This window comes from Moschus berezovskii, chromosome 7 (assembly GCF_049115385.1).
Source record: "Moschus berezovskii isolate FMDL1 chromosome 7, NW_MosBer_1.0, whole genome shotgun sequence".
Lineage (NCBI taxonomy): Eukaryota > Metazoa > Chordata > Mammalia > Artiodactyla > Moschidae > Moschus > Moschus berezovskii.
The window spans coordinates 59,373,569-59,393,144 of NC_142466.1; the positions used below are offsets into that span (position 1 = coordinate 59,373,569).

Sequence of the window (19,576 nt, forward strand, 5' to 3'; positions counted from 1 at the left end):
TTTTTAAGGAAACTTCATACTGTTCTCATAGTAGCAGCATCAGTTTACCTTCCCACCAACAGTGCAAGAGGGTTTCTTAATGGAGAAACAGGTAGGGCTCTCTTTACCCAGATATCTCTTGAACATCCACAATGTGGAGGCTCCATGGATGGATGGCTAATCAAATCTGTGAATCTAGAAACAACTTTCCCTGCTTGCCAAACACACTGTCGGGCTCTTGCCCAGCAATCAGTTAGTCCAGAGAAGAGTACAAGACTCTTCTCTTCTCTACTGCCACCATATCTATGTGGTTATCTATATTTTTGTTCTTTCTCCTACTTCTTTTGTATCAGCACCTCTTTAGTATGGCTAAGCTGGTAACATGGTGTGCGTGCTAAGTCCCTTCAGTCGTGTCTGACTGTGTGACTCTATGGACTGTAGCCCGCCAGGCTTCTCTGTCCATGGAATTCTCCAGGCAAGAATCCTGGAGTGGGTTGCCATTTCCTTCTCCAGGGTATCTTCCTGACCCAGGGATTGAACCTGTGTCTCTTAAGTCTCCTGCATTGGCAGGTGGGTTCTTTACCACTATTGTCACCTTGGAAGCCCAAGCTGGTAATATTAGAGGTGTCAAAATGCATTAGGAACAGACAGTGAACACTGATGGTGTCGTGTGAAATGAAATCACCACGATGTCCATCTCGTTTTATAACTGATAATTAAAGAGTCCCTTCAGACATCCCCACACGACACCCAGGAAGCTTTTAGGGGAGGATTCATTTCTAACGAGTTACGCATTAGTTTCTTTTGGTGATGATCAAATTTCTTTCCAAATCAGCTTATCTGCATACTTCTCTTGAAGGATGCACCTTAGAAAAGCAGGGTTTTGTTTTTGCCACGTCTGTCTCCCTGCACATTTCTGCTGATCTTTCACCTGTTTTCCTTTCTTCTTAATTTTTCTTATAATTTTGTTTATTTATGCTGTGATGGGTCTTCATTCTGCGCGGGATTTTCTCTAGTTGCAGCGAGCAGGGCTATCTCTAGTTTCAGTGCCCAGGCTTCTCATTGTGGTGGCTTCTCTTGTTATGGAGCACAGGCTCTGAGGTGCATGGGCTTCAGTAGTTGTGACAGAAGAACTCAATAGTTGCGGCTCCTGGGCTCCAGAGCACAGGCTTTGTTGCTCTGCAGCATGTGGAATCTTCCCAGATCAGGGATGGAACCCATGTCTCCTGCATTGGCAGGCAGATTCTTTACCACTGATCCACCAGGTATGTCCTCACTTCAGTTTTTTTATCTGTAAAATATGGGTGATGAGAAAGCGTTACCAATGTCTTTCAATAGCTATAATGTGAGTCCTGGTAAATTCATCTCATAAGCCTTATACCTTCCCGACAGGAGGGCTGTTAGTCCCAAGGGGGGCGAGTGCAAAAATGGATTCTTATCAGGGAGGAAGAATTTTTATATCTTAGCTGTTATAATGGTTTGCAAAATCTTTCACCCTGATGCTTCCTTTCACTGGTTATGAAGAATCTGCATTTTTCTTCCTTCAGGAAATGATCATGAAACAAAGGTTGAGAAACCCTGCCCTTGCTGATGGGCGTGTTATTCAACCACAGCTAAAGTGAACTGGCTTCAAACCAAGAGGAGACAATGATCTGATTCTTACATTTTGGTTTTCCAAAAAATGGAAAATGGCTAATCTCCTATAGTGTTCAAGCATGTACTTAGGGCTGTTAATTTCACATCAAGTGCACTGGCTTCAACCTTGCTTTTAGTGTTTGTGTTAAATGTGTCAGGATTTAAACCTTGGTTCATCCAAGTCACATTTCTGTGTATCCTAAAAATGAGTCTGTAAGGAAATGTTTCTTCTAAAACAGAACAAATCTTTTGCTTGCACTTGCAGCTTTTCCAAGGTGATAGTTCTAGGAGGGCAGGAACAAGACCCTGTACTTTTATTCCTTATGCTGATCATGTTTAACTCAGTGTCTGGTGATTGGCTCAACATGTTTGATTATTTAAAATGTTGGGGTAATAAAAGTACATTGAAGTTAGCTAAAGCTGGGACCCGAATGAGGCAAGTGAGGTGGCTAGGTATAGATTTTAAGGATAAACTTGCACAACCTGTGTGTTTCAGGCCAAAGGCTCACCTTAGCCTTGACCCCGGTTGTAACACAAATAGAATCCAATTTCCAGACCCTTGCCTTTGCAAAGTTGATTTACACAGGCAATTCTCTGGAAGTGATATGGTCACAGGAGCACAGGAACCAGGAATTTAAAACAACTATTTCAACACCCCTCCATTCCAGTTTTATGAGTAAATTTCCTTCTACTTGCATGTGACTCACATTGACTCCAGAGCCCTAAATTTTCCACTTCTGTCTTCTAGATCACTACGGATCTGAGACAGCGTTGCACGGACAACCACACAGGGACATCAGCCTCAGCCCCCATGGCTGCAGGCATCATCGCACTGGCCCTGGAAGCCAAGTAAGCCTTTACCTTCATTTGTCTCCACTGGTGACAGCCCCTCAGCTCAAGGACACTTTATCCCTTTGTTAGTATATAATCCCTAGCACAACCCAGAATATAATCTTCACAATTCCGCCTTTAAAACATTCAAAGGGTAGGGCTTAACAAACGGTTCCCCTATATTAATGGAAAAGGCAACTTTGGGGGTTATCTCCTTAAAAAATCAAACAGTGTAATTACTTTATCGTGGAGTCATAGTGTAAGCATGCCAGTTGGCTGCAACACTCTTCTTGCCTTGTTGAGGTTTTTATTCTAGTCTGGGAATGTTCTGTGAGTCTCAGAACACTTAGGTCTGCCTACTTCTGGGCCCTTTCCCTGCAGGTCAGCAATGCAGCTCAGATTCCATGACGACAGAATCATCACAGACTCGCTCTGGGGAATAACGTATGTCAAGGGTCATATGCTGGGAGCCCAGGAAGAAAGGCAACCCACTTACCATAAAGCCCTGTTTAATGTAGTCAAATATGGTGTTTCAAAGACCCCTTTGAAAGGTCCCCTCAGGTTATTTTAGGTTCTTGGATTAGATTTGTATGGTGGTAGTTTTCATCTCTTCTTTCTCTAAGCACCAATAGTTCAATTTGTCTTAACTTTTGAAAACCCAGTAGAGATCGACACATTCTTATCCTCAATTTCAAAAGCCAAAATGCCCCCAAAACTGACAGTTGTTTTTGCAAATCTGAACACCAAAACTCATTTGATGGCAAAACTTGCCCTAAACTAATTTGAGGCTATTTACAGTTTTTCTTTATTGTGAAAATTCATACATTTCCCTGCAGAAACGTTAATATATTTGATTATGAGGTACTGGCTTGGACCTCACTGGAAGTTTTGTGTACTACATGCTAAGGACACTGTACCTGAAAAAATCTTGAATTCCAAACACATCTGGTCCAAGAATTTTGTAGAAGGGATTGTGAACCTGCACACTGAGGCCATCGTACAAGAGGGTCATGACAAAAAAGAACTGAAGTAATGACGTTAAGTGTTTTTCCAAAAATAGCTTTGCACCACTTCCCTAGGGAGGACTGGAAAGATTGTTTCATATAAATCTGATGTAGACCAATAGCAGGTGACAGGAAAAGAATATAAGAATCATGACGAGACTTGGGCATTAATAAGAACAGTACAGTTTCATTCTCAGTACACAGATGGCTTCCCAATATTTACAGCTAATTCTTTGTAAGGCAAACAGCCTCTGTAAGGCATCTGGGCCTCAATGTAATGTGGATTCAGTCAATTGCTAAGTCATGTGTAGTTCCTTGGACTGAGACAGGCAGAAGAACACAGACTCTGGGGATGGTGCTCTCTTAGCACATTTGAGCTGCTGTGACAAAATACCATAAGCTGAGTAGCTTATGAACAACACTTATTTCTCACAGCTCTAGAAACTGGAACATCCAAGATCAAGGTGCCAGCAGATTCAGTGTCTGGCAAGGACCCACTTCCTATTTGGCCTTACATGATAGAAGGAGAGGGCAAGGGAGATCTCTGAAATCTCTTATAAGAGCACTGGTCCCATTCAAGAGGGCTCCAACCTCGTGACCTGATCACCTCCCAAAGGCCCCACCTCCTAATTCTATCACATTGGGTGTTAGGTGTCAACATATGGATTTCGAGGGGACACAGATATTCAGACCACAGCAGGTACCCTATCTTTAGGTGGCTTCCTGCCCCTCAGCATTGACATTGAATGCTTGGGTTTTTTGGACAGTGTTAACTAAGTGTTAAATCATCTCAACGTATCATATCTTTTAAAGTGTTTAAAGGTTAGCAAGGAACTGGCACTTATCCTGTTCTCACTTGATAGCCTTTCTCTGGACTGTTGTGACAGGAGATTAAGTGTCTGTGTTTCTAATTTGGTGACTAAATTGGATTTTGAAGAATATATCATCTTCATTCTGAAATTCTAAGTTGTTTCTCTGGAATATTTTTCTGTCCACAAAATACTGAAAGAGAATCAGAAATTCTTCCTGCATCTCCCTGTTCCCCCTGTACCCCCACCAAAAAGAGACAAATAATCTCAAATGTGGCAACCAAGTACTATAACTGTGGCTATAGAACCACATGCTACTTAGTTACTTAAAATATTACTATAAACACTAATATTTTCAGCAATAATTTCTTTAACCGCTATTCAAGCTCAAATGAAAAATCCATAATTTTATGCCTCAAACAACACACTCAGTTGGATAAGGTTATTTGGGTCCAGGGAACACACTGGAAAGCTGCCTGTTTTATTTTCCCTTGCATTTTGAGCAAATTTTGAGTATTTTTTTAAGATCGATTTTTTGCCAGAACTGTGATGGGTGAAAGGAAGTTCGTAAAATACAGCTTAGGTAGAAAATCCACTATATTTTAAGATTTTTAATGGTCTGGTCCAATGATTTGGCCACAGCGTACAGTAAACAACCTGATCATATGAGAGAGAATAAATCTTTCCATCCATCTCCATCAGTTTATTCTACAGGCCAATCTCTGCTTGTAAGTGAAGCTGAACGTTAGGAGAAAGAGGTCTGAGTTCCTAAAGAGTGCGTCAAACATGGATAAACTAGCTTCAATTAGCAGTAGGCCTCCCACAGGAGAAAAAAGATCTAAAACTAAGAAATTGTAGTGAGGAACTCAAGTAACAGTGTACCATGGTTTCAGTTGTTCTATGGCTAAGTTTAACCCTGGTAAGTGTACAGCACACAGTCACTCAGCCTCTCCCACTAGTACTTCTTAGCAACACTTCAATATTGGTAATATTTTGAGACTCAGGCTTTACCATCACATGTTGAAGAGCCTGATAGTAGCTCCCCCTTATCCTTGTTCCACGACCCACAGTAGATGCCTTTAACTACAGATAGTACCAAGTCCTATAGTACTGTGTGTTTTCCCATAAGTACGTACCTGTAACAAAGTTTAATTTATCAATCAGGCACAGTAAGAAGTGGACAATAATAACTGAAAATAGAGCAATTATAATAAAACACTGTACTAGCAGTTATATGAATGTGGTCTCTTTCGAAGTATCTTATAGAACCACAGAACTGAACTTACTTTTCTTGTGACGATGTGAGATGATGAAATGCCTCCATGCTGAGAGGAAGTGGAGTGAATGACATAGACATTGTGATGCAGTTAGTGTTGGGTTACTGTTGACCTTCTGATGGTGCATAAGAAGGAGGGTCATCTTTGAGTGATCTGAATCATCACGCCATGGCTGGGGATCCCAGGTGGGACGGAGCTGGGCTGTATGAAATTTCATCACACTACTCAGAATGGTGTGCAATTTAAACATATGAACTGTTTCTGGAATTTTCCACTTAATATTTTTAGACCAGGCTCGATGGGTAATTGAAACCACAGAAAGAGAAAACAAGAATTGGGGTGGGGAGGTGGACCACTATACTCCCTTATAGAAGGAGGGAAGAAGACCCAGAGCTGGGCAGAATTCTGTGGCTCTTACTCTGGATGCTACTCCAACCTTTGACCCCCTGCCTTCTGAGTCTTCTTGTTGCCCTGAGGTTGGAGCTTTTCTGAAAAATTTTCTTAGGAAACTAAGGGAAGAGAAAATAAGTATAAGACATATAGACAAATAAGCTAAAAGTGTTCTGATCTTTTATCTGAATGCAAAAAATGTTTGATCATTAATTCTGCTGTAATAGGACTTGTAGGCCATCCTTATCCTATAGGGCTTGTAAGAACATGCGTTGCAACAGTCTCCACTGTAACACACCCCTTGATCCTGCGGTAAAACTGTACCATTCCCCAGACTGGAAGGATTCTCAGTTCCTCCAAAAAGCTGCCTGCCTTCTTTTTAGCCCTGAGTCTGAGCCTCTTTAAGCTCTACAGCCACCTCTGACAGCCTGATCATAACTTTACCTCTCTAATTACTTGGCAACTTCCTTCTGTTCCCAAGGATGCTCCCTGGGTGAAAGAAACTCTAAATATTTTCCCTTCTAAAAATTATGAGCAATTTCAGAATAAGAGAAAACACTGGTAGCTTAAAAGAAAGGAGAGAAAACTGTTTCTGTGTTGGGGTACCCTCATCACATATGTATTGATTCAGAGATTTATAGTATTTCTCTAATTTGGATTTTGTGGATTTGGGAGTAATTTTCTGGGTGTTTTTTTTTTTTTGAGTGAATAGGGAATATGTAATCATTGATTACAAGTAAACTAATTATCATTTAGGCCATCGCTACTTAAAATGCTGTCTTATTAAATAGTGTAACTGAAAACATTTAAGTAAAATGTGTCCTGAAAGCAGGTTTCTTTATTTTTTATTGAAGTGTAATTGATTTACAGTGTTGTGTTAATTGCTGCTGTACAACAAAGTGGCTCGGTTTATATATATATATATACACACACACATTTTGAAATATTATTTTCCATTATGGTTTATCATAGGATGCTGAACATAGTTGTTCTCTGTGCTGTACAGTAGGACCTTGTTTATACATTCCATGTACAATAACAGATTTGGAAACCCCAACCTCCTACTTATCCCTCCCCCAAACCCCTCCACCTTGGCAACCACTAGTCTTTTCTCTGACTGTTGAGTCTGTTTCTGTTTCATAGATAAGTTCATTTGTGCCATATTTTAGATTCCACACGTAAGTGATATCATATGGTACTTGTCTTTCTCTTTCTGACTTCACTTAAGAATAATAATCTCTAGTTGTATCAATGTCACTGCAAATGACTTTATTTCATCCTTTTTGATGGCTTAGTAGTATCTCATTGTATATGTATGTGTACCACCTCTTCCTGATCCATTCGTCTGTTGATGGATATTTAGGTTGTTTCCATGTCTTAACTGTTGTGCATAGTGCTGCTCTGAACATAAAGGTACATGTATCTTTTTGGTTTAGAGTTTTATTTGGATATATGCCCAGGAGTGAGATTGCTGTATCATATGGTCATTCTGTTTTTAGTTTTCTTAGGAACCTGGGAGCAGGTTTCTTAAATGAAGAAAGTAGTGAAACATGACTAATAGTTTTGAGTGAACAACCTAGAAAAACATCAAGTCACATTTGTAAGGTGCTTTGTATCTCAGTGCTAGTATGTATGACCAGTATTCCAGACAAGTAGAAAAAATATGTTGCTAGCAAATGATGTTTTATATAAAATGGTTTATAAAATAGAGTTGAAATAACTGACATTCATAAAAACATAGTGTTCACAATCATAAACTATCTTTTACTGAAAGTTTTCCTGCCTTGAGTCTGCAACTATTAGCAGAGGAAAGCCATTTTTGTAGAATGTTTTAGATGTTAAATTATCAGCATTAGCTCAAGAAATTCAAAATTTAAGTTCACCAAAGAAACCTTTTTGCCTTAAATTACAAGTGGTCTCTCACTGGAAATTTGAATAATATGAACTCGGCAAACTAGAAATGTTACACAGTGAATGGTAAATAAAAGGGACTGAGTTGGGTAGAAGCATCTGAAATTATTTACGACTGATACAAGGAATCTGCCATGAATTCTTGTTTTAAATGACCCAAAGCCTTTTCCTCAGATTTCATATCTCACGGACCAGAGGGAGAGTGCCCTTTGAGAACATATAATATAGCTAGATCTAAGTAAATAAATTGGGGTGGTAGCTACTATTCTGTTCTACTCTGTATTCTATGTTTTCCATTCTATACATATATCTATTCAATATCTGCACATATGTATCCTGTGTATACTAAAAATAGACCTGGTACATTGAATGTTAGTTGTCCTTGGTATGTGCTAATTCACTTCTTTCCTGTCTAACTCTTTGTGACTCTATGGATCATAGCTCGCCAGGCTCCTCTGTCCATGGGATTCTCCAGGCAAGAATTCTGGAGTGGGTTGCTATGCCTTCTTCCAGAGGATCTTCGCAACCCAGGGTCTCTTATGTCTCCTGCATTGGCAGGCAGGCTCTTCACTACTAGAACCACCTGGGAAGCCTGCTGCCGTTCGTATGCTACATATATGCATGCATACATACACACACATTCCTAGGTAGGCTCATCTACTTTCTTTTTCATCTGTCCTCTCTTATTTCAACTGTCCTATGACCATTGGTTTATAGAATATACCATATAGATATATCTAGAACAAGATTGTAGAACATATATAGGAAGAATATAGTTCTAGATAACTTAGACAATTTCTATTCTTGTACAGAAGATGTTTTTGTATGTAATAGCTTGCAAACAAGGCTTAAATTCCTTGAGAGTAAAGATTTTACCTTACAACCTTTATTAATATATATATAATCAATATCTGTTGTATACTAAAAACAATTTTTTTAATTTATTTATTTTTTATTGGAGGCAAATTATTTTACAATATTATATTGGTTGGTTTTGCCACACGTTGACATGAATTCGCCCCAGGTGTACATGAGTTCCCCCTCCTGAATAAAAACAATTTTTAAAGCATCATGATAGAAGCTAAGTGAATTAGGCAGGGCATAATTTAAATATTTGTAAAATATGTCACTTGTCCTCAGAGGATCTTTTAATCTCATTAGGGGCACAAATGGACACTAACATTCATGTATGAACACTTTAAGACATTGAAGTAGTTTTGTTGGAAAGGTGGTGGAGGGTGCAGGATTTGAATGAAAATCTACATCAGACTTGATGATCCAAATTGGAACCTTGGTGTCGTGACACCTTAAGTACAATGTTTTGAACAAGGTCAATTCTAAATAAACATTAAATATCCATGTATTTTAACCTTGTTTTTTGTACAAAGGAAATGAAGTTAACAGAATTGCTCAATTTCATGTATTTTTACTTTTCAGTTTCTCTCCTTGATACTGCCTAGCAACTTCTCCCATGCACTGCTCCAATTCATCCTACCCAGATTCCTTAGAACGGGGCTTAATCTGGGTAAAATAAAGACTTGATGTTATGCCCTCTTTTAGCTTTTAAAAGAAGTTCCTTTACCTTAGACCTTCAGTGAAAGGGATAATGTGAGACAAAAAAGACCTACATGCAAAGAATTAAAGACGTGTTGGGCCACAAGATGATTCACACCATATGCTGTTGGTTTCAAAATACTATCCCCAACATTCTTTTCTTAGGTAATTAAACCTACCATCTGCATTTCTTATAAGCCCCAAATGTCCATCTGTATAAATTTTATGCAATTCCCATTCATCAACCACTTCGTGTCTGTTTTACCTTTCATTGTAATCTCTCTCTTACTCGTGTATACTTCCAACGCAGGAAAAATATGGGCCACTGCCAAAAAAATTTGAAATGCCATTATTTTGAGAAGTTAATACATAAGACAATTGAAAGGGAGTCTGGAGTTTTTAACAAGTTAAAGTAACTCATTGAGGGGTTCAAAGTTCTTAAACCAACCGTCTTGAAGGGAGACCACATAGGAAGTATGGGATAGGCATAAACATTTCTAAATATTGAAGTTAGCATCTTAGGCCTGATACCTTGTAAACTGTTCTTATCTTCTTTGTTTCGTTTTAATTAGAACCACATTTCAGTATAAAATGTTCCATTAACAATTCTCCCAAGGGCCACATTCAGCTGTATGAAATGTTGCAGTGGGCGGAGAGCATGAATGCATTTAGTGATTGAGCTAAAACAACAGTGGATATACCAGTTCTTTCCCTTTAGGAGAGTTTTATTTATTTCAACTAGAACTTAGCACATGCACAGATAGTGAGCATACAGGCTGGTATGCCCAGGGTCTGTATAATTACAGGGTAAAGAAGGAGGTATTACACATGCCCTTCCTTTCACAGACTCTTAATGTTTCTCATGTATTGTAATGTTGTAGTTCTGGCGTAGAACTGAGCTGAGATTTCTGGCATCAATGACTGGGCCATATTCTGCAAGAAGGGGACAGAAAATTAAAATGTAGTCAAGGAGGAGGGCTGTAAAAGGGGTTTGTGAGGTAAAAACAGCACATATTTCCATATGAGGCTGAGCAGACAGAAAAGGGATGTACTGTGCTGGGTTGTTCCCTATAGTGAAATAATTGTAACCAGACCCACAGAGCAGTTACCACGGGCCTTCTGCCAGGACTGTGCTTGAAAATAGCTCTGTTATGTCTACACACACACAGACAATACACTGTCCTCTCGCACTTTTCAAGTTCAAATTATGTAGAGCCAATTTTCATTGAGCTCAACTTTGTACTTTAACTGATAGTCAGTGGTTTAAAACAATGGGCCTTTCAAAGTTATCCTTTACTGTTAGAAAGGTCTTGGTCATTAGGCTCATTCACGTTGTATTCTCTTGAGATTTAGCCAGTGTTTTTCCATCTCCTTCCTAAGATAAGGAAACTAAAAAACTTGATGGATGATTGAGTTGCTCAGAGACTCAACTGAGAACAGAGAAGCTATCAGGTTATTACTCACTGAAAGCATGTTGCTCTTAATACTGTAATAATAAAGATTATTTCTTATAATAAAGATTATTTCTTAATAATAGTTCTCAGTCTTGTTGCAATCCCCAGAGTTTTTCCCATATAGCTGATCAAATGTTATTTTCAAGTGTCATATGTTAGAAATGTCTCATGTTCTAAATATTCAAATTGTGATTTAACCTAAGCAGTAATGCTGAAAGATTGGGGGTGGGAAAGGTCTTTGCAGTGTCCTCTGGGGTTTGACTGATGTGATAGCACTGATATCATCATCTGTGATATGCCATCCTCTCCACCACCTTGACAGAAATCCGTCTGAAAGGACATTATCTCTGAGAATTCTATAAGTAATACAACCACTCTGAAAAAATACACAGTAGGAAGTTTCTCCCAGTTTAAGTCCACACAAAAAAAGAGGAGGTATAGAAGAAAGGAGTTCGGAAGGAAATTTCTCAAGTTTCTATCTCTGAAAGTTGTATAAAGAAACGACAGGTATTGGTAACTCTACCCTTGGACATCACCAGATGGCCAACACCAAAATCAGATTGATTATATTCTTTGCAGTCAAAGATGGAGAAGCTCTATACAGTCAGCAAAACCAAGACCAGGAGCTGACTGTGCCTCAGATCATGAACTCCTTATTGCAAGATTCAGACTTAAATTGAAGAAAGTAGGGAAAACCACTAGACCATTCAGATATGGCCTAAATCAAATCCCTTATGATTATACAGTAGAAATGAGAAATAGATTTAAGGGACTAGATCTGATAGAGTGCCTGATGAACTATGGATGGAGGTTCATGACATTGTACAGGAGACAGGGATCAAGACCATCCCCAAGAAAAAGAAATGCAAAAAAGCAAAATGGCTGTCTGAAGAGGCCTTACAAATAGCTGTGAAAAGAAGGGAAGCAAAAAGCAAAGGAGAAAAGGAAAGATATAAGCATCTGAATGCAGAGTTCCAAAGAATAGCAAGGAGAGATAAGAAAGCCTTCCTCAGCGATCAATGCAAAGAAATAGAGGAAAACAACAGAATAGGAAAGACAAGAGGTCTCTTCAAGAAAATTAGAGATATCAAGGGAACATTTCATGCAAAGATTGGCTCGATAAAGGACAGAAATGGTATGGACCTAACAGAAGCGCAAGATATTAAGAAGAGGTGGCAAGAATACACAGAAGAACTGTACAAAAAAGATCTCCATGACCAAGATAACCACGATGGTGTGATCACTCACCTAGAGCCAGACATCCTGGAATGTGAAGTCAAGTGGGCCTTAGGAATCCTCACTACAAACAAAGCTAGTGGAGGTGATGGAATTCCAATATATCAAATCCTAAAAGCTATATCAAATCCTAAAAGATGATGCTGTGAAAGTGCTGCACTCAATATGCCAACAGATTTGGAAAACTCAGCAGTGGCCACAGGACTGGAAAAGGTCAGTTTTCATTCCAATCCCAAAGAAAGGCAATGCCAAAGAATACTCAAACTACCACACAATTGCACTCATCTCACATGCTCGTAAAGTAATGGTCAAAATTCTCCAAGCCAGGATTCAGCAATATGTAAACCGTGAGCTTCCAGATGTTCAAGCTGGTTTTAGAAAAGGCAGAGGAACGAGAGATCATATTGCCAACATTGGCTGGATCATCAAAAAAGCAAGAGAGTTCCAGAAAAACATCTATTTATGCTTTATTGACTATGCCAAAACCTTTGACTGTGTGGATCACAATAAACTGTGGGAAATTCTGAAGGAGATGGGAATACCAGACCACCTGACCTGCCTCCTGAGATATCTGTATGCAGGTTAGGAAGCAACAATTAAAACTGGACATGGAACAACCGACTGGTTCCAAATCGGGAAAGGAGTACGTCAAGGCTGTATATTGTCACCCTGCTTATTTAACTTATATGCAGAGTACATCATGAGAAACACTGGGCTGGATGAAACACAAGCTTCAAGATTGCTGGGAGAACTATCAATAACCTCAGATATGCAAATGACACCATTCTTATGGCAAAAAGTGAAGAACTAAACAGCCTCTTGATGAAAGTGAGAGAGGAGAGTGAAAAAGTTGGCTTAAAGCTCAACATTCAGGAAACTAAGATCATGGCATCCAGTCCCATCACTTCATGGCAAATAGATGGGGGAACAGTGGAAACAGTGACTGTCTTTATTTTGGGGGACTCCAAAATCACTGCAGATGGTGACTTCAGCTATGAAATTAGAAGACGCTTACTCCTTGGAAGGAAAGTTATGACCAACCAAGACAACATATTAAAAAGCAGAGACATTACTTTGTCAACAAAAGTCCGTCTAGTCAAGGCTATGGTTTTTCCAGTAGTCATGTATGGATGTGAGAGTTGGATTATAAAGAAAGCTGAAGGCTGAAGAATTGATACTTTTGAACTGTGGTGCTGGAAACTCCTGAGAGTCCCTTGGACTGCAAGGAGATCCAACCACTCCATCCTAAAGGAGATCTGTCCTGAGTATTCATTGGAAGGACTGATGTTGAGGCTGAAACTCCAATACTTTGGCCACCTGATACGAAAAACTGACTCATTTGAAAAGCCCTTGATGCTGGGAAAGATTGAAGGCGGGAGGAGAAGGGGACAATAGAGAATGAGATGGTTGGATGTCATCACCGACTCCATGGACATGAGTCTGAGTAAACTCCGGAAGTTGGTGCTGGACAACTCCTGGAGTGCTGCAGTGCTTGGGGTTGCAAAGTGTCGGACACGACTGAGCAACTGAACTGAACATAGACCTTAGATGGAATCAGTCATTCATTCATTCAACAAACATGTATTAATGATCTGCTGGTTATCTGTTCCTATGCTAGGTGTTGTGAAATGATTGGTAGATTGACAGAGGTGGAACTTTCATCCTATTTGGTGAGGCAGTCTATTTTAAAAAAAAATCAAATCATAAGCACTAAGAAAAACAAAGTAGGATAACAGAGAGTAATAGGTGATCTCTGGGAGGAAGCAGCATTGCAACTGAGACCTGAAACAGAAGAAGCCTGCCTTGTAAAGAACTGGCCTGTGCATTTCAGGGAGAGGGAGGAGCCAGCTGGGAAGACCATGTGTTTAGAACAAGGTTTCTAGTTTTGAGTAGTAAGATCTATATGGCTAGTTTGAGGAGAGGTTTGGAAAGTCCAGTTTACATGTGACATCATAGTAGGTAACCACGATAGAGACAGATCTATGGAGTCTTCTAAGGAGGCAGACTTACTTTGATTAAATTTTTTAAAGATCATTCCAGATTCTCCTGGGAGAAGTCCTAGTGTGGGAACAAGACAGGTAAGCCATTTTGGAAGTTAGGGCCATAGTTCAGGAGAGGTTAGGATAGCCTGGTCTAGGTGATGGTAACTCAAAGAGAGGTGGATAGATCTGTTGTACATTTTGCAGGTACAGCAGACAGAGGGAATTAGATCATGTGTTTTGGGGAAAGGAAAAACTCAAGTCTTAGTTCGAGTTTCTCAGCTGAGCTCTTGGGTGGATTCAGTTCAGTTCAGTTCAGTTTAGTCGCTCAGTCGTGTCTGATTCTCCACGACCCCATTCTTCATATCGGAAGAATTAGAAGAAGCAGAAATGCCTAATGGAATAAGATTCCTCAGTTTATAGGCTTGTAACAAGACCTGTAGCAAATTTCTCCTGCAATTACTGACTGTGCTTTGGTGTATCATTTCCCTCGAACTTTATTAATTAATCCTCAGGAAATACTTCGCTGAGACCATGATGGCTATAAATGTCTAAGAAAATTTACATTTTAAAAAAGAGAAAGAAAATAAAGAGAATAGATTTATTTACATTATAAATCGCTCATCTGCTGCCATCTTCTTTAATATAAGTAGAGTGTTAATAGTAAATTAATTTTTATGCATTTATACCATAAAATTGCTTAGCAAATCTACTGATATATTATTGGGTTTATAAGAAGTATGTAAAATTCAGTATTTATATTTAGTCTCATGAGGATTTGTGGATTATATTCATTGCCAGGAAATTTTTGTTCTTGATAGTGTCTATGGTAACACTCCAAATACTAGCAAATATAATTTAACTTGCTAGGAATAAGAGAAGCTGACTTTTTTCTAAGGTTCATTATAGTTTCACATCGTAATCTGGTACTTAATCACTTTAATCAAAGCATATTTCAGTACATTCTGCAAAATGACTTATTGTCATTATGGCCTCCTCAGATACCACTATCTTTGTATTTGAAGTTTATCAGCTCTATTGAAACCCAGTTAAAATTCAAATCTATTTTTATAGCAAGTGTTCTTGGGCTGCATTTTGAATCAGTCTTGCCCGTGCCCACATTGTCTTGACCTACAATTTTTTACTTCTCGGGCATTTTTGTGTCATTTTTTTCAGAAGAGCATACTTGTTCCTAGTGACACTAGCATCTAGTTTTTGTATTTAAGTGATAACTGCAGATGGTGACTGCAGCCATGAAATTAGAAGACGCTTACTCCTTAGAAGGAAAGTTATGACCAACCTAGATAGCATATTAAAAAGCAGAGACATTACTTTGTCAACAGAGGTCTGTCTAGTCAAGGCTATGGTTTTTCCAGTGGTCATGTATGGATGTGACAGTTGGACTGTAAAGAAAGCTGAAGGCTGAAGAATTGATGCTTTTGAACTGTGGTGCTGGAGAAGACTCTTGAGAGTCCCTTGGACTGCAAGGAGATCCAACCAATCCATCCTAAAGGAGATGAGTTCTGAGTGTTCATTGGAAGGACTGATGTTGAAGCTGAAACTCCAATACTTTGGCCACCTGATACGAAGAACTGACTCATTTGAAAAGACCCTGATGCTTGGAAAGATTGAGGGCAGGAGGAGAAGGGGATGACAGAGAATGAGATGGTTGGATGGCATCACCGAATCAGTGGACATTGATTTGGGTGGACTCCGGGAGTTGGTGATGGACAGGGAGGCCTGGCATGCTGTGGTTCATGGGGTAGCAAAGAATCAGACACAATTGAGCGACTGAACTGAACTGGTTTCAGCAGACTTTCTCTCTTTGAAAAGAATTTTAATTGTAATACATTTTGCCATCATCAATATGAGAGACAAATAAATAAGAGAAATACACATGACAGATTGAAAGGCATGTCATTTCAATAACATATAAGATTTATTCATCCTGACATCAAGTCATTTGTGGCATTTGATGTGTCAAAAGTTCAAAGCAACAAGTTTGTGGTGAAATAAACTATGGTACCTGAAATAAAGCATGCAAGAAAACAGAAAGACATTTTGTTTGTAGAAGATTAGTTTCTTATCATCTTGGATTAAATTTTCATTTCTCTCTTCATTTTGATTCTTAATCTTATTGAGTAACGATATGTGTGAGATGAAGTAAAGTTTTCTGTTCTTTGCATATTATAGGGAAAAACCCCAATATTTCTGCAAAAGTTGGTACTGCCATCATAACCAATAAAGGTCATAGCACATCTGACTGTGCCATACTGTGTATAGGCAAAAGATTCTTCTTGCCACTGGCCCCAGATGAGTGTGAAAGTAGTGCATACAGATACAAGAAAGTAAAATAAAAATAGCTGTCAGCTTTTGTTGGATTCTTACTCTGTGCCAAATATTGTGCTCAGTATTGTCACTGGTCATCTCATTTAATCCTCAAAGCAGTGCTTACAAGATAGACAATATCACAGAATTTCAGATGTGGAAACTGAGGCCTAGAAACTTGCACAGGTACGAAGTTGAACTCAAAGTAGTGTGACACCAGAGGCCACCATTATATAACATCATCTATCTATTTTAAGAGTCGTAATAAGACATGATTTATGAATGGCTGCTCTGAAGTATAAGGGCTGAGAGTATGGAGAAGGGTGATGAAAGTTTGAACACGGATGATTTAGAAAGACTTTACAAAAGAAGAGGGACTTGATCTATACTTTGAAAAAAATTTTTTTGTAGTGGATTCACATTGTTGTGCTAATTTCTACTATACAGCTGAGTGATTCAGGAATTTCATATTCCTTTCTATTATTGTTTGTCACAGGATATTGAATATAGTTCCCAATGCTATACAGTAGGAACCTGTTTATCTGAAGAAAGTTTTCTCAGCTTTAATGTGCATATGAGTCATATGGAATCTTGTTTAAAAATGCAGATTTCAAAGTCCTCAAAATAGGCTAGGAGGAACCTCTCCCTTTGGTTTTTCAAAAGTATAGAAAGATATCTATTCAAGTTGCTGGAGTCAGTGGGGTGTAATGACAACAAGTTTAGCCTTAACTCTCTTTTTGTTGTTGTTTAGTCATGTCCAACTCTTTCTGACCCCATGGAGTGTAGCCCATTGAGTTCCTCTGTCCATGGGATTTCCCAGGCAAGAATACTGGAGTGGGTTGCCATTTCCTTCTCCAAGGGATCTTGACCCAGGGATGCAACCCACATGTCCTGCATTGGCAGGTGGATTCTTTATCACTGAGCTACCTTGGAAGCCCCATTCTTAACTCTAAGTATTGATTAATTCATTTAAGAAAATTATTGTTGTTCAGTCCCTCAGTCATGTCTGATTCTGCAGCTCCATGGAGTGCAACACACCATGCTTTCCTGTCCTTCATTGTCTCCCAGAGTTTGCTCAGACTCGTATCTATTGAGTCAGTGATGCCATCCAACCATCTCATCCTCTGTCTCCCCCTTCTCAATCTTTCCCAGTATCAGGGTCTTTTCCAGTGAGTTAGCTCTTTGCATCAGGTGGAAAAATATTGGAGCTTTAGCTTCAGCGTCAATCCTTCCAATGAAAATTCTGGATTGATTTCCTTTAGGATTGACTGGCTTGATCTCCTTGCTGTCCAGAGGACTCTCAAGAGTCTTCTCCAGTACCAATTTGAAAGCATCAATTCTTTGGTGCTCAGCTTTCTTTATGGTCCAACACTCACATACATACATGACTGCTAAAAAAACCATAGCTTGGACTATACTTACCTTTGTCATTAAAGTAATGTCTCTGCTTTTCAATATGCTGTCTAGGTTTGTCATAGCTTTTCTTCCAAGGAGCAAGTGTCTTTTAATTTCATGGCTGCAGTCACCATCTGCAGTGATTTTGGACCCCAGGAAAATAAAATCTGTTACTGTTACCATTTTTTCCCCATCTATTGGCCATGAAGTAATGGGACTGGATGCCATGGTGATAGTTTTTTGAATGTTGAGTTTTAAGTCAGCTTTTTCACTCTCTTCTTTTACCCTCATCAAGAGACTCTTTAGTTCCTCTTCACTTTCTGCTATATGGGTGGTGTCATCTGCATATCTGAGGTTATTGATATTTCTCCCAGCAATCTTGATTCCAACTTCATCCAGCCCGGCAGTTCTCATGATGTACTCTGCATATAAGTTAAATAAGCAGGGTGACAATATACAACTTTGATGTACTCCTTTCCCAATTTTGAACCAGTTCATTGTTCCATGACTGGTTCTAACTGTTGTTTCTTGACCTGCATACAGGTTTTTCAGGAGGCCGGTAAAGTGGTTTGGTATTCCCATCTCTTTTAAGAATTTTCCACATTTTGTTCTGATCCACACAGTCAAAGGCTTTAGTGTAGTCAATGAAGCAGAAATAGATGTTTTGTGGAATTCCCTTGCTTTTTCTATGACCCAGTGGATGTTGCAATTTGATCTCTGGTTCCTCTGCCTTTTCCAGCTTGAACATCTTGAAGTTCTCAGTTCATGTACTGTTGAAGTCTAGCCTGAAGGATTTTGAGCATTACCTTGCTAGCATGTGAAATGAGTGCAGTTGTGCAGTAGTATGAACATTCTTTGGCTTTGCCGTTCTTTGGGATTGGAATGAAAACTGACCTTTTCCTGTCCTGGCGCCACTGCTGAGTTTTCCAAACTTGTTGGTATATTGAGTGGAACACGTTAACAGCATCATCTCTTAGGATTTGAAATAGCTCACCTGGAATACGATCACTTCCACTAACTTTGTTTGTGGTTAATGCTTCCTAAGGTCCACTTGACTTCACACTCCAGGATATCTGACTCTAAGTGAATGATCACACCATCGTGGTTACCTGGTCATTAGGAACTTTTTTGTATAGTTATTCTGCGTATTCTTGCCACCTCTTTTTAATATCTTCTGCTTCTCTGAGATCCATACCATTTCTGCCCTTTATTCTGCCCATCTTTGCATGAAATGTTCACTGGTATCTCTAAATTTCTTGAAGAAATCTCTAGTCTTTCCCATTCTACTACTTTCCTGTATTTCTTTGCACTGTTCACTTAAGAAGGCTTTCTTATCTCTCCTTGCTATTCTTGGAACTCTGCATTGAATTGGGTGTATCTTTCCTTTTCTCCTTTGCCTTTAGCTTCTCTTCATTTCTCAGCTATTTGTAAGGCCTCCTCAGACAACCATTTTGCCTTTTTGCATTTCTTTTTCTTGGGAATGGTCTTGATCACCACCTCCTATACAGTGTCACGAACCTCTGTCTGTAGTTCTTCAGGCATTCTATCAGATCTAATCCCTTGAATGTATTTGTCACTTCCACTGTATAATCGTAAGGGATTTGATTTAGGTCAAACCTGATTGGCCTAGTGGTTTTCCTTACTTTCTTCAGTTTAAGTCTGAATTTGGCAATAAAGAGTTCTTGATCTGAGCCACAGTCAGCTCCTGATGTTGTTTTTGCTGACTGTATAGAGCTTCTCCATCTTTGGCTGCAAAGAATATAATCGATCTGATTTTGGTATTGACCATCTGGT

At 39.2% G+C, this 19,576-nt stretch overlaps 1 protein-coding gene across 3 annotated transcripts in view; it reads left to right on the forward strand.

Annotated features, from left to right (window-relative positions):
* PCSK5 (proprotein convertase subtilisin/kexin type 5) overlaps positions 1-19,576 on the forward strand; it is a 507,981-nt gene that overhangs the window by 230,576 nt on the left and 257,829 nt on the right. For all 3 annotated transcript variants that reach the window (XM_055426904.2, XM_088837941.1, XM_088837942.1), the window contains exon 9: positions 2,363-2,463. In XM_055426904.2, the coding sequence (XP_055282879.2) occupies positions 2,363-2,463 (101 nt within the window). The remainder of the gene's footprint in view (positions 1-2,362; positions 2,464-19,576) is intronic.